The 26,266-nt window shown below is 37.0% G+C and overlaps 1 protein-coding gene across 1 annotated transcript in view; it reads right to left on the reverse strand.

Annotated features, from left to right (window-relative positions):
• Positions 1 to 26,266, reverse strand: part of rbm17 (RNA binding motif protein 17) — a 54,934-nt gene that overhangs the window by 24,937 nt on the left and 3,731 nt on the right. Inside the window, exons 3-9 of the mRNA XM_039761333.1 lie at positions 22,795 to 22,911; positions 13,411 to 13,577; positions 13,191 to 13,291; positions 4,864 to 4,920; positions 3,220 to 3,364; positions 2,888 to 3,039; positions 1,712 to 1,765 (exon numbers count right to left, since the gene is read on the reverse strand). Coding sequence (XP_039617267.1) covers positions 1,712 to 1,765; positions 2,888 to 3,039; positions 3,220 to 3,364; positions 4,864 to 4,920; positions 13,191 to 13,291; positions 13,411 to 13,577; positions 22,795 to 22,911 — 793 coding nt within the window. The remainder of the gene's footprint in view (positions 1 to 1,711; positions 1,766 to 2,887; positions 3,040 to 3,219; positions 3,365 to 4,863; positions 4,921 to 13,190; positions 13,292 to 13,410; positions 13,578 to 22,794; positions 22,912 to 26,266) is intronic.

Genomic DNA, 26,266 nt, shown 5'->3' on the forward strand with positions numbered 1-26,266 from the left:
ATACAATTCTGGTTTTGTTCCTTGAACAGAGACGACGTTTCACTAGATGGATGTTTGCCAAAGATTTGCAGTAATACTAATACTAATAATAAAAGCAATATTTTCATTCTTAGCTACTTACAGATTATTCAAAATACATCTAGGTAATGATTAGCAATAATAACCAAACACAATATAAGGAAAAATGACTTTGCTTCAAAATGTTGAAATAGAAACAACAATTTATCTAATAGCATAAATAAATTTAGACATTTTTAATTGAAAGTGCAAATGATGGCATTCAATGTAATAAATATTGTAAATTAAATTGAACAAAAATGTAGTCTTTACAAACTGGGCAGAATACAGAGACAGCAGATTTATAGTCACTGACACTGTTCAGTTTTTGTTTTCATTTTATCATATAAATTTAGCAGTTTAACTTTTTAAAAAACTAAAATGTTATGAAGCACTATTACATTTTTGAAAACAGATGAGAAAACTTGTGATTAGAGTTCATGTGTTTCATCATTACAAAACTATTGCCTTTTTCTTTTTTAAACTGTAAAAATAAAAATCCAAGATTGAGCATATAAGCCACTGAATAACTGAGGTGATACAGGACTCTTGTTGGCCTATGATAAGTGCTTTATTTGGGCAACTCACTACTGCTATTCTAAAGGATACATTCTCAACTGTTTTTTAGCTTTTATTGTGTTTGTATTGTTAAGTGAAGTTGTATTTAGTAATATTTATTTAAAAAAACATTTCTTCAAGAATCTAACAATTGCAGTCAATAGGGCACCAAACCAAACTTAACTCCATGCCCAAAGTGTTTTAATAAAAATATAATTTCTTTTAGGCAACTCAGCCACTTTTGAAAGAAATCTAATGTCCTACATCAGTTCTCTTTAGCATATACAAGATAATCTTTGAACCCCGAAGCATGCATACTACCTTCTCAAATGTACTTTTAGAAAGGTTTGAATACTTCAGATACACCTTTTTCAAGGCTATATATTTTTTTCTAAACATTCAGACAGACACACACATGCTTACTATAACTATTAATACTTTGTTTTTTCACAAATATTTTTGATGGATTTATGTCTGGTAATCAATACTAAAAATGAAACTGTAAATACTAATTCTCAAAATGTGTCCTAAACCGTATTTTTGAAATCTCTTATTAATAACACGTAACAGCATGAATGCCTCAAGTTGCATACATTGTATGTCAGTTCTTAAAATACTTGTGAAACTTTCGAAAGCAGACATGCTATATAGTAAAAGTAATGCCAGTTGGAATGTATATCATAGTTTTACTTTATGAGACAAGGATAAAGCACAATTTGCAAAAATCAAAAATACTCTGAACTGATACTAAAATAAAGATTCTTAGGTGAACCCCAGGAATAATATAGTCAAAAGCAATGGATGCACAATGAATAACTTGCCAGAAAGTGAAATAGCTTTTTAAATCCTGAACTTTCCATACATGCACAAAATTGCTGAAAACTCCAAGGATACATTTTCAAAGTTTAAATTTTCATTACTTTCAGTTCAGATTCACAATATATTATATTAAATCTCCAATATGCTGCACAGGGTCAAATTAAAACTGGTGGGAAAATAAAGTTTACCTAGTAAAAGTTGCAACACATGCTGACTACTCTTGCTACTGATATTACACTAATAAAGTGAATGCACATAATAACTACTGAAAAAGTACCTGAAGCCCACAAAGGTAGTTCATTTCCAGGTATGGCAGTTTGACTTGCTGCTGCTGTTATAGAAAAGATATATAAACAAAGTTTATTCCACTTTAATGAGCATTCTGCATATTTAAGGCTAAATTGTTAAAAGCACAAATTCTTTTTCTGGTATTCATAAAAAAAGTTTATATTAGAAGACATCACCAATCTAAAGGTGATAAAAATATTTAAACAGAGAAATGCAGTAAAATTGAATATTATACTGGTTAATTTGGTTAGAAAACATATGGATAGATATATGTTTATTAAAATATTTCCCATTAACAAAACACTTAACATTATTGATACTAGTTATTTCCATTAAGTGAGCCGTAATATTTATTTTTCATCAATTCCTTAGATTTGGAAAATGAATCTAATGCAGAAGTAGGATCTTTCTAATTCTCCAATAATATTCTGAGTCTTCATATCCAATAATGTACAGTAATAACCATTATGCAAAACCAAAGCATGCTCGAATCCATATCCATGCCATGTATACCAAAGTCAAGCAGAAGCATGGCAGGATGAAGACTTTTCTTGTCTTTTTTTAGTTTAATTCCTCTGTTATGTTTCTTCTGAGCTTTGAAATATTTAATAATGTGCAATTTTGTCCTAGGCAGCACAAAAATGTTGCTTATATAGGTAGAGTTACAATCAATATTATATTATTTTAAATGGTGTACTAAGCAATGCTCCTCTTCATTTCAGTTACTAATTTAAAACTCATATTATGAAATCAAAAAATAAATTGGGAAAGAAAAAAAACATTAAACAACTGCTGATAACAGAACAGAGATAAAACACTTATAAGAACGACATTGTTCACATTTATCTTTTAATCTGTCACTAGCATGCCTACAAGTAGCTTTCCAAAGACCACAGGAAAATTTATAATTTTGAATTACTGTCATGTCATTCGTTAAGCTTTATTTTTAAATAATAAAAAAAATGTATTTGCCCCAAGACTGATGCAATATTCTTGGAATTTCAAACAGAATTAAAACAACTGAATACTCAAAATTTTCCACTAATTCAGGAATATTAATGAGTGTAAACAGGCATTGTCTTTGATAGTATGTTTGATGCCCTTAATATTTTTAAAGCCTAAGGCAGTTTTTTCACTGCTTGAAATGCATCAGCATAATACTCACATTTGTCTGTAACATCTCCCACAATGATCTTCCCTCCTCTCTTGCTGGTTTTTTCAACAGAAAGGGCTGTACTCAAACCTTGCTCATGTTTCCCAAGACCCTGACCCTCTCTGAAACCATATTTTTGCATAATTTTATGAGCCACTGTCCCCCTGTAAAGAAAAAAAAAACAGATATGAATACAAGAAAAATAAAAGTATTTTTAGTCATCAAATAAACACAAGAAATGCATAAAACAATATAAAACACTAACTGGTTAATTTTTTCTCTGACAAATAATTACACCCAACTCATTCTTACCAGTCCTAACAGAACTAAATATTTCTACATACCCCATGTTTGCAATAAAAGAGCTACTAGGAAGTGGTGGGGATCGGGCTCGTTCTGGTTCATCATACATTGGTGGTGGAATTGCTGCTTTAGAAGAGGGAATACGAGGCCTGGTTTCCTCTTCATACCCATACGATGCAGCTACAACTAAAAATTGAAAAAATTAAAACAAATTAACTACATGCACAAGTAAGTGATTTTTAAGGTCAAAAATGTAATAGTTTAGTACTGGAATTACTTACAAATAATGAGAATAACAATTCAGTGCATAAAGAAGCATTCTTTTAATTTCTGTTCATCCAGTTGAGGGAGTAAGCATTTATTTGCTTCACTGAATACTACTGTAACTATTCCACTATTTACCTTCACTGGTTATACTACTGACACTTTTCAGAAACCAACCAAATGACTAAAAAGTAACAACTATGACTATGATGAGATGATACTGAAAACATTTCCTTTGGGAAATATACAATTTTGGCAGAAGCAATACATATGATATGAAGTGGGGAAAAATGATGCTGTTAAATGTAGTCCTTGGAGAGGAGGCAGCAGATTTAATTTTAATTTCTCTTTAGCAAACACTACTGAAGGTGCTTTTGCATTGTTCAGCCAGAGATATAATTTTTACATCTAAAACCTGTTATGTTTTACTACTGTATTTAGGCAATATTTAAATGACTAAAACCATTACTTAAATTTCTTTCATAAATTCTACTCTTAATGTTAATTGTAGATAACAGAAGCAAACTGATGCAGCGAGTTTCTAATATGGACATCCTGTATTATCAGAATACAATGCTGATTCTATTTGTGATGTTTGCTTTTATTTATTTACATTTTCTTATTATATTGTCATAATTACTAAGGTAACATTGTCAGGTATGTTTAAAGTTGATTTTTGTATTTTTTCCTTCATGTTCTACAAGTAGTTTCATCTTCTTGTTGCCACAAAATGCAGTACTACACCTGGCAATGCATAACAAGTAAAGCATCTGAACATCTTCTGACTAATAAGAGGAATGACTTCATGAGACAACAGATCTTGCACAGCAAGATTTTGTCTAGGTAACCTGAATAAAAACTTGCATTTAGACTGAAAGCATTCTGAAATCTCTGCTGCTCATAAAAAATGTTTCTTAGGATTTTCAGCTTGTGGATATAAACAACCCACTGTTAAACTTAAGCTGGCTATTGTTGTAGTATACAACTGCCACACTCCTTTTGGACTTTAATTTTGAAGTGGATCAATCTATACTTTCTTCCTAACCACATCTTCTGTCAACAAAAACTTTAAACCAAGCTTCCAATTGCACCTCAAGCCCAAAAATATACATATACATGAACATTTTGGTGGGAAAGTTATTATAATATCATTTCTCTACTGTATGGTTACTTTAACAATGAATGAATAAGACTGTTTCTCAATAGAAAATTCAAGTGACTCAAATCATACCAGTTAGTATCTAGCTAACTAATCAAGCAATATGGACCACTTATTTGCAAAATTCCTTTTACTATATTAAATTCTCTTTTGGCTGGACACAGTAGCCCCTTTAACAATAATTTATAGTATGTACAACATCAGTTATTCTTTTTCTTTTTGTTGCTAAAATGTATATAGAAGTGTATTTTACAATACTTACGTTCTCTGTCTTTTTCAACCAAAGAACTCGGAGGTGCAATTGTGGCTCCTCCTGTATCTAAAAAAATTAGGATGTTTCTGTTTAAATTAAGAGACATCACAATCATGAATGCAAACAAAAATAGTAAATTCATACAGAGATACATAATATTACTCTTTCTCTTGCCAGTATGGAATCTATCAAAACCAAACTGACAAAACTGAACGATAATGTAAATGCAAAGGATACATTTTTTGCTCAGGTTGATGCATATCGGTACTCATGCATCAAGTATGGTATTTTCACTATGGAAAGTATTTGTAAAGTTAGTTACAAGAGATGAGCAAAACAGCTATGTGTTGTTTCACAAATAGTTACGCAAAAATTGACACTAAAATTAATTTCACATGCTGCACAGATAAATGCAAGCGGACACTGCAGGCGCATTTAAATGGCAGGCATAAATATAAATTATTTATGGATGTCTACATATGAAACACAGTTTAAAAAGAGTCTGTGAAAAAAGTAACAATCAACACAGGCCCTACATAGCATGTTTTGAATATTGATGAAGCAGGCCCTATTTAAAAAGTCCAAAAAGCTGGATCAGTCTGCAGGCCTTCAATTTGACACCTGCTCTAAAAGTAACACATCTAAATTATGGCAAGAGACCTTAAGCAACCTTATTGCAAAAGTAAAGTAATTGCTTGAATTTTTATTGATTCATTACTACATTAAAAATACCTTGTGAAATATTTTTTCTTTCCAAAATAATTTAGTAAATACAAGTTTTAAAAGATGAATAAATGGTTATCATTAAAGCACAGCTCCAAAAGCACAATGCAACTGTGAAATTAATAAGGAAATCTGTATACCTCTAGCCTTGCAACATTTCTATCATATGTATAATTTGTACCCTGCTGCTCTATTCTATTATGGATGGCATTAGAAATGCACTGTGTAACAACTTCCCAAAACATTCATATTAATTGGACACACTTACTTCAACAAAAAAGTATGCACTTATGCTTTAGCAATAAATTGTAAAACGTAATCATACTGTGCATCTGCCACTTTCATAAACACATTTGCTCCAACAAGCAAAACCCACAACTGAAACAGTAACAACATAGCTTGCACAGGTTTTCTTGTTTTTAAATATAACACATTATCAACTATTTTAAATTAGGATTTAAAATACTTGCTTAGAAATGAGGCAGATCATGTGGTCTGAAGGAATGAAGGTTTAAAAATATCATTGAAATTCTACATTTTTATAAAGAATTATATGGAGAGTCCCCTCCAAAATTATTTATATGTTTCTCACGTTGAAAAAAACTGAGAGAAATCCAGCCTTGATGAGGAATTATTTTTTTCTCAGAATAAATTTACTTCCATTAAAGGATGGATTGCTCTCATTTTTTTCACTGCGAGATTAAGATAATTCACCAAAAGGTGATTTTTTTTCAACCCTTTTTACTCATCTTTACAAGAGGTGACAATGATTGTAGTGCCCTATGTTTTCTGAGATACAGAAAAATGGACGGAATCAACACATAAAAATGGAAATGTGCAGAATTTAGAGGCTGAAGGGGTGACTGTTACAAAATTTCTCAATAAATTAAAGCATTGAATAATCTGTAGTTCTATCATTCAGATACTATTTTTTAGTTTGTTGTTTTTCAATCGAACGCAAATCTTTGTAGAAATTCAGTCATGCCTCTGTTTGTATGTTTCCTGTATTTTTTCTCGTTAAAGGCACGCAAATTAGCTAGCTGCACAAGACAGAAATGTCGAAGCGAGCTGTATCAGATACCCGAACTATTTTAAAAAAAAGAAGAAACACGAGCTTAACTGAAAAAGTGAGGGGACACCAATATCCCAGTGACTTTTACGAATCTGGACAACAAGTTTTCAGCAAGTTTTGCCAGCATACCATATACTGGACATGAAAAGATACTTAGGCGAGTCAGACATCCATCCATCCATCATCCAACCCGCTATATCCTAACTACAGGGTCACAGGGGTCTGCTGGAGCCAATCCCAGAAAACACAGGGCGCAAGGCAGGAAACAAACACTGGGCAGGGCGCAAGCCCACCGCAGCAAATCAGACATACTTCTTGAAAAAATTAGGAAGATGTGTCCTTTTTTTATTAAGCATTATAAACAAGGAGGTGCGCTGCCAAAAAATGACAGCAGTTTTCGTCAAACGCATTTGCCCTGTGACTTTGAACAACATATGGACACCATTCTTTGAAAGATTCAGGGCAATAAAATTTATGTTGTAGTTAATTAAACCACTGATAGCCAAGAGCACATAGTTCTCAAAATATTGATAGGTGATTAAACATTTGGCTGTATGGTAATTATTTTATGTAGGCAGTTCTAACTGTACATGAAATTATATTTAACTAGTATTAACAGTCTTTCCCACAGAAAAATGTTATTAGTGAACGGCACTGGTTGTTAACGGGTTCCCTTTTCAAAAATGATGTTTTTGGATTTAATTAATGTTTTACCTCACAGTGACGTGGCACACAAGGTCCACATTTCACTCTTCCGTTATAAACTCAGCACCGACAGGCCTGGGCAGAACAGCAGGATTCTCCTCACATGCAACAAGCCCTTAAAAGCAGGTCTCTCTTTCTCTGTTCTGTTTAATTCTTCGATTTAGCATCTTGTGGATGAATTCATTACAAAGGAAAAGCAAACTATTTTCAAGACATGCAGTAGATGAACCTACAGATGTGCGTTTTCAATCTGTAAACATTTAAGGTTTAAGAATAATTTGAAATAATTTGCATAATTACAGGTACTGGCGACCAGTACTTTTTGGCAGATGTTATCTTTATGGAGAGCTGCAACTTTTTCACCTTTTCGCAGGCAGCACTTCAGTCCCTTCACAACAACCAGCTGAATCTTAATGACATTTTAGCAGCATACAGCATCATGGAGAATCTGGGTTCCTACATGATGAATGGAACTGCAAAATAAGTTTCAGTTCTTCTAGTGTGCTATTCCATTAAAAGAAATGTAAAGTGGCACTTCATTATTGTTTGTTCTGTTGTAGCTGTTGCTAGTTTCAGAAAAAGAAAAACAAAAAAAAAAAAAACATAAAAACCCAAAAATCTGAATCAAGGAAAAATAAAACAGTGAAAACCAAAAATCAAAAAAAGATAAAACGGAATTTGTGAAAAAAATAAAACGGATTCCTTAGGGCCCTATAATTGTGGAGGGGACTATATATTTAATATTTAATGAAGACATGAGACATATTTCTTGTACTTATTTTAAAGTTAAAAAAAAAACTGTACTGGTGTTTTACTGTATTAAAGCAAAGCACCTAAGTGTTCCATTCTTTAAAAAAAAACAATGTGAGCAGATCAGCAAAGTGCAAATGATACATCAGGTTTATTTCTCTAACCTTCTGATTTAAAACTAAGCTTTAACAAAAATTATGGAAACTTCTCACTTTGCAAAGCTTAATATCATTTTGTAAGCTTATGTTCCTTCCAATTATTCCACACCTTTCTTCTATTTCTTTTTTATTGTTTAGCACTGAGTTGAAAAGAAACTTTTATTTGCATGATATAAATAGTATAAGGATTTATAGAATACAAGAAAATCCAACAGCACTTCGTGGAATTACAAGGTTTCAATAATCAGATAACATGTAGCCCCAAAGAGAAAAAAAAATTGCGAAATAACACAAAAACTGAAGCTATTTTGATTGATTGTACTTTAAAGATGGGAGAGAAAATGCAAATATGTACTTAAGAAGAATTTGTATATGACCCTTTAATTATCCCTAAACATAAATTACAAGAAAAAAAATATTACCTTCTCACAAGGTTACATCTAAAGAGTTTAAGCATAGTAGCTGCAGAGTTCATTATGACCAGTCTTTTGATAAAGGGTGATTGTGCTTTGCTTAACTCTTATGTTCTACTCAGTATGTGCATTTGTGCAGGTGGGTTCAAAAATAACCCATAATATAAAATAAATAAGAATATCTATTACACACACTAACCTTGTAGCAGGAGTGGCAGTCTCAGTGGCAGTAAATTTTCAAGGCAATTATTCAGTTAATCACATTCCACTTTAGTTTTTTACTGAACTCAGGCCAATTTCTCATTTACATGTTTATTTATTCTCAGATGGATTTAAAATTCACATGCAGTATGTGCTTTAATTTTTACAAACGTCTATGTCTAAAATAATCATGAATTCTACAAAATGCCTACAAAAATAACAACTAACTATTAGTCAAACATGAGCTTGTTCATGTGAGAATGTTAGCTTTTTGCAAACCATTTGGGGAAAATGAATAAAGTAAATTTTGTTTCAAAAATACCCATATTATTAAATAATGCTAAATGAAGTGTCTTGTATTAATAAGTAGTATAGCTGCATAAAAAACAAAGAAAATAGAGCCTCAAGAAAATTAAGGAAATGAAGTAGGGTGAGGCTTTTAAGTGGGTCATTAACCCATTTAAATCTGCACTGTTAAAATGGTCAGAAATAAAATATTTTAAAAGTCCTTTATGGTTTTGGAAAAAAATGTCTCATCACCTACTTAACTGGCTACACACCCACCAATACTCCATATTCATTAGTGTGTACTTTGATGACAAAAGATCTAGCACCTAAAAAGAGTGTTCTATATGCAAGACCATTGTACTCCATCAGTTTTCACTGCACACTTCCAGAAGCATCAGAAAGATATACTAAATAAAATGCACTTGCATTTAAAACACTTAAGTGATTGTTCTAAATAGAACAGCGTTTTAATTTAGTATGTCTTTCAGATGTTTCTGCCAAGAGTGCAATGAAGGCTAATGCAATACATTTGTATATGAGAGTAAACCAAATTACACCTAAATTTTTACTTACAGCATTTTTGCAATCAATTTAGCAGTATTATAAGCTGGATGCAAATTGCAGAAGGATGGTTCACTATACTTTTTATTCTCAAGCTAAATTTCAATAACAAAGTACATTAAAAAGGGTCACATACTCCAAATATACATCACTTAAAGCAGTAGGACACCATGTTAATCAATGAACGTTATACATCTTAAGGCAGTAACGCTAATGTTGAACTTTCATGTTGGGAAAAAATACAGTGGAACCTCGGTTCACGACCAAAAAGTGCGCCAAACTTTTGCCTCGGTTTTATGATCACACAGTCGGTATACGAACAAGCCAGTTTCCCTTTCGGTTTGTGCGCACCGATGATTTCTGCAAGTGTTGCATTGTTCTCGGTCAGACGTGCCTGCCTGCGCGTGCGTGCCTACATGCCTGCCTACCTGCAAAAGAAACCCAAGAAATCACAACGGAGAAAACACCTGAAGGAAAACATCCCTCCATCGCGGAGCCGGACTCTCCCTCAAAACTGTAACATTCTCTTCACCCAGTTCCTCCTCACTTCATGCCAGAACTCGACTCATGCAAGGTTAGTTTTCTTGGTGGTTTATAGATTTTGTATTACGGATTTTTCAAAAGTTCATTTTTCAGTTCGTAGCGTAAATTGTTGCAATGTTACTTTTCTCTTTTTTCAAATGTTCCTTTTTTTCCCCTGTGCTTAAAACTCATTTTAAAAAAAGTGTTTACTGTACAGTACAGTGATCGGGCTGTAAGGCTATTAGCGTGAACTCCTGTTTTTAAATGAAAGTTCGGATTCTGAGAGAGAGAAAGAGAGAGCGAGCGAGCGCATGCTGCTTGAGTGCTGCTGGGGGGGAGAGAGAGAGAAGAGCTGCTGCTGAGGTGGGGAGGGAGGGTGCGTGCTGCAGAGAGAGAGAGCGCATGCTGCGGGGGACCGTGCTGCTGAGGGAGATGTGCTGCTTTGGGCGCATGCTGCTGTGAGAGTGAGAGAGAGAGAGAGAGAACGCGCGAGCCTGCCTGCCTGCCTGCTTGCTCATGCAGCTGAGCAGGGAGCCTGGGTGTTTTGTGTCAGTGTTATTCAATGTTTTTACATTAGTTTACTATTACACTGTGCATTCTATGGTGTAATTAACTATATTTGTGCTTAATCTTTAAAGAAAATATATTTACATACAGTTCGTATGGTCTGGAACAGATTAATTGTACAGTGGAACCTCGGTTCACGACCATAATTCGTTCCAGAACTTTGGTCGTAAACCGAGTTGGTCGTGAACCGAAGCAGTTTCCCCCATAGGATTGTATGTAAATACAATTAATCCGTTCCAGACCGTACAAACTGTATGTAAATATGTAAAAATATGTACAGATTAAGCACAAATATAGTTAATTACACCATAGAATCCACAGTGTAATAGTAAACTAATGTAAAAACATTGAATAACACTGACACAAAACACCCAGGCTCCTGATCAGCTACAGGAGCTGGCTCGCTCACGCGCTCTCTCTCTGTGTAGCGCGAGCGCACAAACACACACACACACACCTATCCGTCCCCCCAATCCCTTCCCTGTCAGCTGCCCGGCTCTCTAATCTCTCTGTAGCACGTGCTCGCGCAGCATTTTTTTTAAAATGACTTTTAAGCACAGCAGAAAAAATTCCAAAGCGCTTGCAAAAACCAACTCACAAGCAAACAAGAAAGCGAGATTGCAGGAGATCACACTATTAAACCTAAAGCCTGATCGCTGTAAACAATGTTTTTAAAATGAGTTTTAAGCACAGCAGAAAAACATCGCACAAATCCGAACTTCATTTAAAAACCAACTCGCAAGCAACCAAAAAAGTAACATTGCAACAAATCACACGATGAAGTCCTCCATGTAAACAATTTTTAATGAGTTTTAAGCACAAGGAAAAAAGCGAACATTTGAAAAAGAGAAATGTAACATCGCACCTAATCGCGCTATGAAAAACTCCATCTGTAAACCTTTCATGAGTTTTAAGCACAAGGAAAAAAGCGAACATTTGAAAAGAGAAAAATAACATTGCAACAAATCGCATTATGAACTAAAAAAATTACTTTTGAAAAATCCGTAATACAAAAACACCAAGAAAACTAACCTTGCATGAAACGAGTTCTGGCATGAAGTGTTTTCCTCCAGGTGTTTTCTCTCTTGTGATTTCTTGGGTTTCTGGTGCTTTTAGCTGTTTAGCTGGTGGGAGTGAAAGCCTCATGCAGCCATTCCAAAAAGAATGTTCTTGTGACCCTCCACATTACTGGCAGTCTGGCTTTGTTTACATTATGCTGCTTGAAAGCACGAGGGTTCTCCGATTGGTAAATGAGTAAACTGGTAAACATTTTTTCCACCTTTTGTAATTTCTTTCTTTACTTCGATTTCAATTTTCTTCAAAACTTTCTTCTGACAACTCTCCACTTGCTTAGAAGCCATAGTTAACTGCAAAAGCACACGAAATACTGTAGAGCACAAAGAGAGTGCACGTCTTATTGAAAACAATGAACAATGGCCGCTCTCTTTCTCTCTCAGGCTGCCTGTGGGGGGAGGGGGATGGTTTTGCTTGCACTACAGCCTACAGATAGGCAGGCAAAACACGTGCAGCAATCTCCTCCTCCCCCTTCCCAGCAGGCACGTGCTAGCTCGCCCTTTCTCTCTCTCTCTCTCTCAACTGAGGACGCAAGGGAAACTGGCATGTTCAGCAAACACTTGAAGCAATCTCCTCCTCCCCCCTCCCTAGCAGGCATGTGCTTGCTCGCCCTTTCTCTCTCTCTTTCAGCTCAGCTTGCAGGCAGGCAAGGGAACCTGGTTTGTTCGTATACCGAGTGTGTGGTTGTGAACTGAGGCAAAAGTTTGGCGATCTTTTGGTCGTGAACCGAGTTGTACGTGAACCGGGACGTTCGTGAACCGAGGTTCCACTGTATTTACATACAATCCTATGGGGGAAATTGCTTCGGTTCATGACCAACTCGGTTTACGACCAGAGTTTTGGAACGAATTATGGCCGTGAACCGAGGTCCCACTGTATAATGCACTACGTGTTAATTTTAAATTCATTAACTTAATGCAGTATCTTTATATTAAAGGTTTAGTGAAGTATTTAATTATAGACTAGAATTAAAAACTAGTCTATCTACACTTTTATAGGTTTACAGGATCATTACTGTCAAATATACAGAGTACAGCGAAATTTTACTTGCATGTGCTAATCAACATTCAACCTGATTATAGTAATCTTAACATGAAATCTGAAAAATCTCAGAACATATCTTACACCAACATTATCTATCACATTGTGGAAAATGTTTCCCCTTTGAAACTTTGAAAGAAATCCAGCCATTCAATAAATACTTCTAACTCACTCCAGCCAATGCAGGCTTATCACCCTTCTCATACATGCAGAAAGCAAACCATAACTGTGGCATGAAATTATATAAAACAAATGTTTTACTTCGCTTCCGCCTTTCTCTGTCATAATCCTCCTCTTCATCAGATTCAGGATCAGGCCTTCTGGAGAAACCACTATTTGCTTCATGTCTTTCCTTTCGTCTCCTAATGAAAGCAATAAGTTATTGTAGCAACAGTAAGAAAATGCACATTATAGTTTACTTATTATAAGCAAGGGCACTTTTTAAAATGAAGTTATAGAAAATTTAATTAAAAAAACATACTTCTCTCTCTCTTCAATCTCCTTTTGTCTCTCAAGCTCACGCTGTCTCTGCCTTTCCTCCCTGTGCCGTTTGACCACTTTCTCAAAGTCATTAGGATACATTGGGTCATATTCATCAGCTAAAGGAATTAAAACGTCTCCTGAAGAGAACCCACTTGGCAATGAGTCCTAAAAAAATAGAAAACAACAAGAAAAAAACAATTTCATAATCGTTTCCCTTAATGCAAATATCATCAAAAAGACATCAGTTGTAAGTTGTAATTAGCTACAAACATACATTAACACAGCAACTTAAAAATAAAATTCTACTATACAGAAACTCATGATATGACTTTCTATACATAAAAGCTATAATTGTAGTAGTAAAATACCACAAGCCACTGAGTGAAAATCTGCAAAATCATTACTTCTGTAGAGGAAAATCTACTGTAGTGGCTTTACATAATACACAACAATTTTACAACAACTGTAGCAAGTTCTATTAAGATTAAGTTATTTAATTTTGAGTCACCATAGCATGGCATCTTGACATACATATAGACACCAACATAAAGAAAGACATTAATCTGTAAGTGTTCAAATTACACTCAGAGATGTCCAGAACATGCAAGTATGTGAAAATAAAGTTGAAACATTGATGTCTTTGCACTACCTTTCCTATATGTTTACTTAATAAGTTGTGAGTAATTCTGAGGGCTTTCAAAGTCATCTATTATCTATTATCTAGGATAATGTAAGTGACATTTATATTATTATATATCTACTTTGGAATTTCACTTTCACCTTATGAAACACATCTCTTGATAAAAAGAGAGTAAGTTAGAAACCATGAATAAAATAAAATGAAAAAATTGCCTGAAACAGCACAATGCTCAAACATGAAATGTTGCATTATGGATCTCATGGTAACGTTTCTTGCTTACTAAGGTCCAACAAGGGTTAACTTACATGATGTTCTTTGAACAAAATGGACATTTGCAACAAAAAGTAACATGCAAGTGAACAACAAACATATAGCAAATATTTAGTGGACTGTTGACATGTGCCATCTTTGCAGTACACAACGAGCACATACAATGATGCATCTTTTTTCCTGGCCAGAAAAAATAAAGATCTGCAGTGCCAGCAGCATGAATTCAACAAGAAAAATAAAACACATGAAAGTTGCCCATTTGTATAGATGTCAACTGTTCTAAGGGTGTATTTATAGATACTCGGGTAACAAGAGGTGCTCAGCTGTTAATTAATCACTAAGTGGATTCCTCTATTTCGGACTCTGAATGGACCCTTACTCGGGGAGGTGGCTATAAGGAGCAGTGGCCAAATGGTCATCAATGCCTTTCATAATACCAATGCTTGGATTCTTTGTGAATACTAGTGGTAAAGGAAGGCTATCACATTGCCAAAAAAGTAATTTTTCAATAAAATGTAAGCTGTCTAGATTTGACACTGTTTGTGTGTCCTGGCACACTTGGGACAGTACCTCAGGACTGACAGACTAGGGTCGTGATCCACACTTTTAAACAGGGTGAAAACAATGCTTTCTGTTACTGAGGGATAACACTCATCAGCTTCACTTGGAAAGGCAATGTAGAAGAACTAAACCAGAGACCTGATCCAATCGATGAACCATAGACAAGGAAGACCAATGTCAATTAAATCTTGTCTGTGGAACATTGCCCCAGCAAGTACAGTATAAATAGAATACAATAAGTACAATAAAGTATAAAACCAGTTTAACACTAGAATTACCAGAGCCTACGAAAAAACTCGTAATTCCGTCCCACCTTAAACTGCTTCTTAAATCCCTTCACACCTCTCCGCCAGCCTTTGTCTCTAAATGTGCTGATAAAGAGAAGCTAGAGCAGCCGGCTATTCCATCCCCCACCAATTTAGAACGTGCACGAACTTCTCTCAGCTCATGCCTTGATTGAGTATCTGGGAGTGAAGTGGAGTTTTAGAGTGAAATAATAGATCGTTGTTTGGAACACACGCATTTCATGTCTGTTCCGTTTCTACAGTAATCTGTGTCAACACATTGTTAAAACAGAAACTTTTTTTATATTCTAGTAGTAGATGACAAAATGTAGGCATAAACTATATAATGTATGAAGCCTGAAGTCCAAATAGCAAAGAAACATTTTCACAAGAATAACACAATTGCACTTTTATTCAAACATATAACTGCAGAAGAAAAAGCCGCCTTAACATGCGACATTGACACCAGTTTACTATAACTGACTCCGTGGTTCAATAGATACAGCCCCGCTTGGAATCAAGGGGTCACGGGTTCGATCCTGCGCCCCTCCCTTTTGAGAAGTAAACTGTTCTTAGTCTTACTGTTTTAGAATAAAAACATACATTTGATTTCAGTCTGTAACAGCCGGTGCAATTTATGATCTTTGTAAAGGTTAGCTTTTTTTTTTTATTCACTTTTCACTCTCTCAGTCGCGTTCAGAATCAATCCATACAACCCCATCTGACACGGCTGTTTTCACTAAAGACGCGCTATAGCTCTGCAGTGTACCACGATGCATACTAACACCCCCCACGCTGGCGAAGCTGCCTTCTTCATATCTCACCGTCACTTGCTTTTCTTTTTATTCAGTTTTATTGAGTGTTCCTGCCAGTCCCCGCATGTTGCTGTATGCTTTTTCTTTTGCACCCAGGACATGCAGAAGAAAGAATGGTAAAGACCAACCGCGCTATATGCAATCATCAGACACTCCCCATCTGCCCGTGTCGTTCAAACACAGGAACATATATTGGTGTAAAAGTATAACAAAAGTGCACTTTTATTCAAGTGCACTTTTTCCATCGCCTTTTCCTGTAAGAAGCAGTGTACACACTTCTCTCTATGCTGTGGTTTCTATTACACACCTGAAAGAAAGAGACAATACATATGAACATATCCAGCATACAGCAACATGCGGGGACTGGCAGGAACACTCAATAAAACTGAATAAAAAGAAAATCAAGTGACGGTGAGATCGAAGAAGACAGCTTCGCCAGCGTCTGTGTGTCAGAACCGGGTGGGGCGTTAGTATGCATCGTGGTACAGCAGAGCTATAGCGTCTGTATTCTGTTTCTTTTGTACTCCAGGGCACGCAGAGGAGAGAATAGTAAAGAGCAGTAAGTTCGGCGCTATATGCAATCATCAGACACTCTCCATCTGCCCGTTGTTTTGTTATACTTTTCAATACTTTTATACTGCTCAAGCGGGCATGCTCAAAAATACACGTGTAATGCCACGAAAAGTGCACGCAGACACTTCATTTCGCAAACAAAACAAGTGCACTTTTATTCAAAACTACCTGTATAACCGAAGAAAAAAGAAAGCAAGATACAGTAGGCGATTGATACGACATCTTGCATGGTGCAATGCTAAGAAGTGAAGATTTTCATTCCGTGCTATATAAAATCATCACATTCAAATATTAACAGTTCCACACACCCAAGGACCGTCCTTCCTACATTTACGACCGTGTACTTGTTGCCGTGTACACACCTCTCTGTGCTATGGTTTCTATTACACTGAATGAGCACCTGACACTGTACTTTCTTCCCTGGGGAAGGTCCGCATCAGAGAATTTCCAGTTCCTGCATAAATTCACACCGATCTGGCGCTGTTCGTTTTCAAATAATATTGCATTAGTGCGATTATATTTTCACATATATTGTCTTTCTTTCAGGTGTGTAATAGAAACCACAGCATAGAGAAGTGTGTACACTGCTTCTTACAGGAAAAGGCGATGGAAAAAGTGCACTTGAATAAAAGTGCACTTTTGTTATACTTTTACACCAATATATGTTCCTGTGTTTGAGCGACACGGGCAGATGGGGAGTGTCTGATGATTGCATATAGCGCCGAAGTTGGTCTTTACCATTCTTTCTTCTGCATGTCCTGGGTGCAAAGAAAAAGCATACAGCAACATGCGGGGACTGGCAGGAAAACTCAATAAAACTGAATAAAAAGAAAAGCAAGTGGCGGGGAGAGAAGAAGAAGGCAGCTTAGCCAGCGTTTGTGTGTCAGAACCGGGGCGTTAGTATGCATCGTGGTACACTGCAGAGCTATAAGCGCGTCTTTAGTGAAAACAGCCGTGTCAGATGGGGTTGTATGGATTGATTCTGAACGCGACTGAGAGAGTGAAAAGTGAATAAAAAAAAAGCTAACCTTTACAAAGATCATAAATTGCACGGCTGTTACAGACTGAAATCAAATGTATGTTTTATTCTAAAACAGTAAGACTAAGAACAGTTTACTTCTCAAAAGGGAGGGGCGCAGGATCGAACCCGTGACCCCTTGATTCCCAAGCGGGGGCTGTATCTATTGAACCACGGAGTCAGTTATAGTAAACTGGTGTCAATGTCGCATGTTAAGGCGGCTTTTTCTTTCTGCAGTTATATGTTTGAATAAAAGTGCAATTGTGTTATTCTTGTGAAAATGTTTCTTTGCTATTTGGACTTCAGGCTTCATACATTATATAGTTTATGCCTACATTTTGTCATCTACTACTAGAATATAAAAAAAGTTTCTGTTTTAACAATGTGTTGACACAGATTACTGTAGAAACGGAACAGACATGAAATGCGTGTGTTCCAAACAACGATCTATTATTTCACTCTAAAACTCCACTTCACTCCCAGATACTCAATCAAGGCATGAGCTGAGAGAAGTTCGTGCACGTTCTAAATTGGTGGGGGATGGAATAGCCGGCTGCTCCTAGCTTCTCTTTATCAGCACATTTAGAGAACAAAGGAAGCTGGCGGAGAGGTGTGAAGGGATTTAAGAAGCAGTTTAAGGTGGGACGGAATTACGAGTTTTTTCGTAGGCTCTGGTAATTCTAGTGTTAAATAATTGAAACAGTAACATGCAGACAGTTGTATATGTACAAGTGCAACACAGCCCTTATAGTCCAGAGGCATTAATAGTCCAAGTCTATACTACAAACATGATAGACCTGAAGTGGTTACAGAGTTCTAAGGTGTGCATATATGATTTTTAAGGTGAGATGAAGAGGGTGAAGGTGGCTCTGCAATCAGATTTTGAGATCCACAGGGTGACAGCCACAGGATAGATGGTATAGGGTAACTATTCCTTAGCCTGCGGGTGCTGGCATGTCTTCTGCTTCCCTACCCACTCTAAACAGCATATTGGGCAACAAGTGCTCTCCACCAAGTGCGATCGAGGGAGAGGTGTTCAACCTCATCCCATGAGACGTTGAGGGCTTTGAGGCTGTTGATGAAGGTACGATGTCAGGTCAATCGCGGTTGTCGTTTTCCTCGTCAGCCTCCAGGTGGAACTCATCAAAATGCCTTCTTGGGAATACAATTTTCTTCCATGTGGATCACGCATTCAACAAGATTTAGGTGGCAGTGTGCAATAATCGTACTAAGGTTTGGCATTGTGCTTCTTCATAGGACCTCCTCATTGGTAATGTGGTCAAAGTATTGAATGCACAGTACTCACTGCAGGCAACGTTGGTGAAACACATTCACCTACCAGGTAATACTGGCTGAAACTTTGGCAGCACAAGTCGCCATTGGAAGGATGATGGATGCATATAGGCAAAGCTTGATGTTAAGCAGAATGGGTGCAGCTGACCAAATATAAGCATTTGTTGAAAAGTTGCCATGGCTTTTCTAAGGCGGCATTTGATGTCCATTTCTGCATCTCCATCTCAGCTGATAGCGTTACCTAAATATGTGAACTTTTCGACTACTTTTCGACTTTGACCATTGACATTAATCTTTGGCACCTCAACATGTACCCACATGTGCATGGTGCTGATCTGCATGCCGACTTTCCTTGCCTCTCACTGTAAGCTTGTTGTTGATGTCTTCAGATGGTGACCATCTTCCGTGAGCAAGGCAACATTGTCTGCAAATTCAATATTAGTAAGCCAGTTCTCTTTGCCCCAGTTGATGCCCACTGCTGGCCCTGTTAGGGCCTTCTTCATGATGAAATTAAGGACCACCAAGAATAGAATGGGTGCAAAATGCACCCTTGTCTTGTGCCAGTCTCAAAGATGAAGAATTTGGTGTGGCCCGTGTGGACACAGCAGCTCTGAGTGGTGGTAGAGGGACTGGAAGGCGGCAATAAACTTCCTTGGGACACGATATAGCCGCAAACTGCTCCACAGGGACTAATGATGGACACTGTTGAATGCCTTCTTAAAGTTGATGAACTTGAATGACAATGGCTGCTTATATTCCACACACTGCTCAATGATGTTTCTCAGTATGAAAATCTGATCACTGCATGACCATCCTTGCCGAAAGCATGCCTGTTCTTCTCAGAGGCGTTGGTCAGCGGCTGTTTTTATTCGGCGCAGGAAAGATTGTACAAAAGATCTTGCCTAGCACAGACAGCAGGGTAATACCCCACCAATTTGTGCATTCGGCTACATTTCCCTTCTTTGGCAACTTCACAATGATGCCTTTCTGCCAGTCCTCAGGGACAGTGTTATCCCGCCAGCATGCATTATACAGATCCACAAGCTTGGCTTCAGTGATTGGGCCCCCGTATTTCAGGAATTCAGCTTTAATTTTGTCCAGGCCAGCCATATGTTTGATTTCTGCATCTTGATGGCTGTTTGAATTTCTTTCGGGGTGTAGTTACCATCTATCTCATCCAGCTCTTCTTGAATTTCTTCTTGGTCAAAGTCGTAGGTGGCAGGCGGGTACGCTTGGATGAGAGTCTCACAGAAGTGTTCAACCCACCAAGCATCTTGGTCCTGCTTGGTGAGGAGCAACTTCCCACTCTCGTCTTTGATTAGGACCAATGAGGTGTTCCAGACCCCTGAGAGGTCTTTGGCAATTCAGTACAACATATGGGTGTTGTTCCATTTGGCTGCTTCTTGGGCTTCCTTGCATTTCTTTTTGAGCCAGTCTTTCTTGTCATGTCTACAGCTAAGTTTCACTGCCTCATCCAAATCATCTTATATACGTGCAGCTGCCTCCATATCATTATGGTTTCGGGTTTGGTCACAAGCCTGTATTTCCTTCTCTCTCTGGTCCATTAAGGTCCACAAGCTTCTTCTATTTATTGGGGTTTCCTTTAATGTTTCCCTTAAGGTAAAAGGTTAACAGACCTCGGCTGGGGTCCCCGATGAGTTCCTCAGTGGCAAATAACAAGGCACCAATGATGTGCTGAGCAGTTTTCACAACACACTACATCCTAAGAGTGTGCAGTTACCATACCAAACTGTTATACAATTGGCTAGCATGCTCTCAATGGTACAGTGATAGATATTCATTAGAATCTGATGAGACCGTTGGATTTTCTTCAGCCTTCTCAAAAAGTTAAAATATTTGTGTTTTTTCTTGACCAGGGTGGAGGTGTTGAGGGACCATGAAAGATCCTTAGAAATGTGAATGCTCAGGAACTTAAAACAGAAGACATCAGTGAACCTCAGTCTCATTTATTAATATGGGGGTTTGGCTGCATTCTTTGAATGTCCTGTAGTCTACAACGAGCTTCCCTGGTCTTCATGATATTCAGGGCCAGGTTAATATTGAAACACCACACTGCTAGGAGCTGGACCTCTTCTCTGTAGGCGGACTCTTCACTATTACTGATGAGGTCAACTATCATGGTGTCATTGGCAAAATTAATGATTGTATTAGATCACTGTGTGGGGACAAGTCATAAGTGAAGTGGCAATATAGTAGGGGGTTCATCAAACAGCCCAGTGGGACACCAGAGTTCAGGGTCAGGGTAAAATAAGTGTGGTTGGCTAACCCTAACAGACTGTGGCCTTCTGGTCAGGAAATCCAGAATACAGTTACAGAGGAAAGTGCTAAAGCCAAGCTAGCTGTGCTTTGTGTCTGGCTAAGAGGGGGTGAAAGTATTAAATGCTGAACTATAGTCGATGAACTGAAGTCTCACATACAGTAGATATCACTGTTGTCCAGGTGGGTCAGAGCTGTGAAAACAGCCATTGAAATAGCATCTTCAGTTGACCTCTTTGGACGAGATGCAAACCATTGGGGACGCAGTGTGGGAAGTAGGCATACTTTGAGATGAATAAGAACCAACTTCTTGAAGCACTTCTTATCAATGGAAGGGAGTGCAACCGGGCAGAAGTCATTAAAACCCACTCCGGTGGATTACTTAGGCACTGGCACAAAGGTCATCTTCCTAAGGCAAGTTAGAACAAGAATCTGGGCAAAGGCCAGATTGATGTCAGTGAAGGCACCATCCAGATCTCTGCACACGCCGAGAGCACTCAGCCAGGGACACCATGAGGGCCAGCAACGTTACGCACTTGCACCCTGCTCACTGCAGCACACACGTCACTGGTGGAGAGTGCAGAAGGCTACTTATTTGTGAATGGCTCCATTTTAATGGGTATTTCATTACTCTCCTTTTCAAAACAAGCACAGAAATTGTTAAGCTCTTCAGGACTGGATGTATAGCTGGTAATGAAGACTTTGTTATTGGGTTTATAGTTCGTAACAGTCTGGATGCCCTGCAACCAGTTAAGAGGGTCAGAGTTATTATGAGAGTATCCTTATTTTGCAATTTGTGATCGTATTTGGCTTTCATGTTTCCCACTCCTTAGGTTAGCTTAGAATGAGCTGTAGACTTTCTTATTACCAAATCTAAAAGGAGCATCACATTTCTTTAATAGTAGGCATACCTTGCTTTTCGTTAACAGCTTCTGATTATGGTAGGTTCTGAGGTGTCTCATAGTCATGACACTATTGACACAAGAGTTAATGTATTCCAGCACTGAAGAAACATGGTGTCCAGGTCTTATTGGGAGACCAGAGTGGCCTGAGTGGCAAATGTTCTTCAATCTGTATATTGAAAACAATCCAGCAATATGGAGTCAACATCCTCAGGCCTCACGTTGGTTTTTCATGTTTAATGATTTGTAAGTACTTATGGAGCAGGAAAGAAGAAATGGTCAAACTGTCCCATGTAAAGGAGGAGAAGAGCTTTGTAAGTCTCAATAATGTTCATGTAAACATGCTCCAAAATACTATGACCTCTAGTGGGGCAGGAGACATTTGTTTATGAAATTTTGTCAGAACAACTTTCAAGTTAACATGAATTATATTTTGGAAAACTTTAATCTATAAAAACTTGTTAAAAATCCTTTCACCTTATCCCATTAATTAAAAATACAACTCTTTTAAACTTTACAAGTTTTCACAAATTGAAAAAAAAAACATATACATATACTGATAGATAGCATAATAGGTTCTTAATCATAAAACAATAAAATTTTACAAATGTGCTTCCAGTCTGCTCAACTGCATTAAAGCCTAGCCACAGAGCAAATTTATAAACAAGTCACAGTTTATACACAGTGAATAAAAGTACTAAAGTGATTGGACAAGACTAGTATCCTCTCAATCACAGTATTCTACTTACCTTTAATCCAGCACCAATATGAGGAGGAGTATCGGAAATTTGCCTGTCATCAGCTGAACTGCCTCGCTTGAGGTCAACCACTGGAGCAAGAACTGTACTCTGCTTTGATCGCTGACTCTACCAGGATAATGCAAAATAATTATTAATGCTTATAAAAATTAAAATGCAAGACTGAAAAACGTACATAGACAGAATATTGAGATTGCCACTCGGAATAAATAAAGTGTTTTTAGCATGACCAAGACCAATCTATATTATTAAATCTGAATGTTTGTATGCATGTTTGTTTGTCCGGTTTTGAAAACTAACTTCCAAATGACTTATAAGTTTGAAATTTGGCACATGGCTGTGTAAAGCTATCACCTTGACGGGAAAAACATGAAATTCATGATAAGTCCCCTAGGAACCCTGAGGGGGAGGCAAGGCACTGAATTAGCCTACTTACAATTGTGTTACAAACCTTGAAATTTGGCACAAGTATAGTATATATGCTTATTTAATTTAATACACAATAAAAAGATCATTTGATATTAATAAGAAGACATCCATGTCTACATCACTGCACACCATGGCTGCTGCCACGAGCCCACACGCGAGGCCAATGGGATTATTGGGCCAGAATACACTCTGTGTGTCGTCACACGACCAGACCGACCGGCATCAAATATACTATCACTAAAATCATTCTCAGCATTTTACAGTGGTGGTGGGATTATAGCTCGATGCTTCCACTGGCCCTGCTACTCCCCAGCCGCACCCAAGCTATATAAAGGCACCTGGTTCATCACGTGGCACATTCAATCTTGTGCTCTGCATATGCTTCGACACTCAAACAGTGAAAGCAAATCACATTATTCACAGTTTAGTGAACGATCAGAAAAACTTTACGATGAAATTCTGGAAAGTGTCTACAAAAATCAGGGAAAAATATTCTTTCTGGATGCACCGGGGTTAAACAGGTTAAATGTTTTAAATTAATTTAATATTGGCTAAAATTTGATTAGATTATAAAATTGCAATATTTATAGCATCCTCTGGCATTGCTACCACTTTATTTGCGGGGGAGGGGGTGCTCATTCAGCTTTTAAGTTGCCATTAAACCTAACTTACAGTGAAGTTACTGTGTGCAATGTCAACAAAGGAACTTCTCTAGCTCAACTTTTAAAAGACTGTGTGGTTATTATTTGGGATGAGTGCACTGTCTCCATAAAGGAGGAATAGAAGCTCTGAACAGAATGGGTGGATTGACTGTTCAGTTTTCAGGCGTTTTTCAACAAACTCTTCCGAGTTATTCAAAGATGTACAGTGGTCAATGAGGTGAGGGCATCCATATAGTCATCCAAATTCACAAATGAACTCTTACGATCAATATGAGAGTTCAGTTGAAGGGAGACTGCTTACATTGTACATTTTCACAATTGTTTTTGAAAATGGATAACTGAGCAAATACTGTAGAAGAGACTTCTAATGGAGATATTAAAATTTTGAACAACCCTGCAAACTTGGACAGCTGGCCAAGAAACTTACCTGGATATTATAAATTTACATAAAAAACTGATTCGTGGTTATGTAAAAGAGCCATACTATCGCCTAAAAACGATACTGCTAAGGAAATAAATAATTATCTGCTTGACAAACTACACTGTGATAAAAAAAAAAAAAATTTCTATCAATTCTGTTTGAGATAATGAAGAAGCAGTTCATTATCCTATACAGGTTGACATTCAAAAATCCGGCCATCGATAATCCGGTTCCTTTAGATTTCCGGCATGGAAGCGCATTTTCAAATTTACCGCGTTGGCACACCACTGTTTTCTGGAGGCACCGTTTATGTTTTGATGGCGCTGTAGTCGATTATCAGTTGTTGGGTCTTGCTTGCACCTGCTAGCAGGCATCCCTGCTAATTCCTTCTCATTTTATCATTTATTTGCTGCTGTATAGCCCCATTATGGATTCAGCAAAGAAAAGAGGTGGCGTAAAACGTAAACATCATGCATTGTCGATCGCAGAGAAAGTCCTAAAAAAAACTTGATAGCAGCGTGTCTGTACGAATCATTTGCTTTTCATTTAGTGTTTAATTTTCTTTCTTTAAAGGACTGTGCAGGTAGGCATTTTCTGTTAAATATATACAGCATACAGTAGATAGATAGATAGATAGATAGATAGATAGATAGATAGATAGATAGATAGATAGATAGATAGATAGATACTTATAACCATCCAAAATCCGTCATTTTCAAAAATCCGGCACTCCTCAGGTCCGGAGGTTGCCAGATTTTTGAATGTCAACCTGTATAATTTTTTAATTTCCTTAATCCTTTCGGAATGGCTCCTAACAAACTGTTCCTTAAAGCTGGTACACCACAATGTTGTTAATAAATATAAATGCTCTGAAACTATGTAACAGAACTCGTTTGAAAGTGACTACATTGCAATCCAACTTTATCGAAACCTCAATTATAATTGAGTGTGCAAAGGTGAAAAAGTATTTATTCCTCAGATTCCAATTTTCGTACATCCAGTTTTATGTGGCATGTTCAAGAGTCAATCAGGGGGACAATTTATACATTTTGGCTCCAACAGGACAAACTAAAAGAAAAATGGTATATAAAGAACCTTTAGTTTAAATATTTTGAGAAATTTAATAACATAACAGTAATTTATCATTAAAACTCTATTTCCATGTGCAGTGAAGTGCACTTGTCCTGCTAGTTATAATCATATTCTTCTGTGTTATTAGAAATTTCCTGGGGCAACACCAAAATATTTTGATAGTAGGAGCTATTTACTTATGCACAGCTTGCTGCAATGAGACACTGCTCCAAAAAAACTAACATAAGTACACGCTAACGAAAATCATCCTGAATTTACTGTTTTCAAATACCTGGCACATGGGGTCACTTTAAGTACACTTCAAACATGATACAATTAATACAATAAAACTTTACTATTAAATATATGCACATATAGTGTGTCAGACTAAATAGAAGTAAACAATGTATATGACAGAAAATCTCAGCATACTGTGCATGCATTTCAATATACACTTTACGTATATGCTTTAGTTTAACAATGTAAGAAACAAAAATCTTAGAAAAACCTCATTTAAATATATTACAGAAGCATTTTAGCATACAGAGCATATACTGTTTAGTATGAAAAATTACTGAAGTCTAGTCACACTCAGTCTTGGGCTATGTCTGTTGGGGTGTCTTCTTCGGTAGCGATGCTTTTTTCAAGTTTTTTTTGACATTTTTTTTTTTTAATCTCACTCTCACTCCTGGCATGCTGGCAGGTACTGCAACCCAAACACTAGCATATGTGCTGCTGCCAGCTCCGTGTTGTGTGCGTCATCCTAACCTGACATGGCTGTAACTCTGTTCCAGCCACATGACTGGTTTGACGCAGTGCTATTCTCATTATCATTGGTTTTTCATGTTGTCAAAACATGATGGAATTATATCGACTTTAT

Source organism: Polypterus senegalus, chromosome 8 (assembly GCF_016835505.1).
Source record: "Polypterus senegalus isolate Bchr_013 chromosome 8, ASM1683550v1, whole genome shotgun sequence".
NCBI lineage: Eukaryota > Metazoa > Chordata > Cladistia > Polypteriformes > Polypteridae > Polypterus > Polypterus senegalus.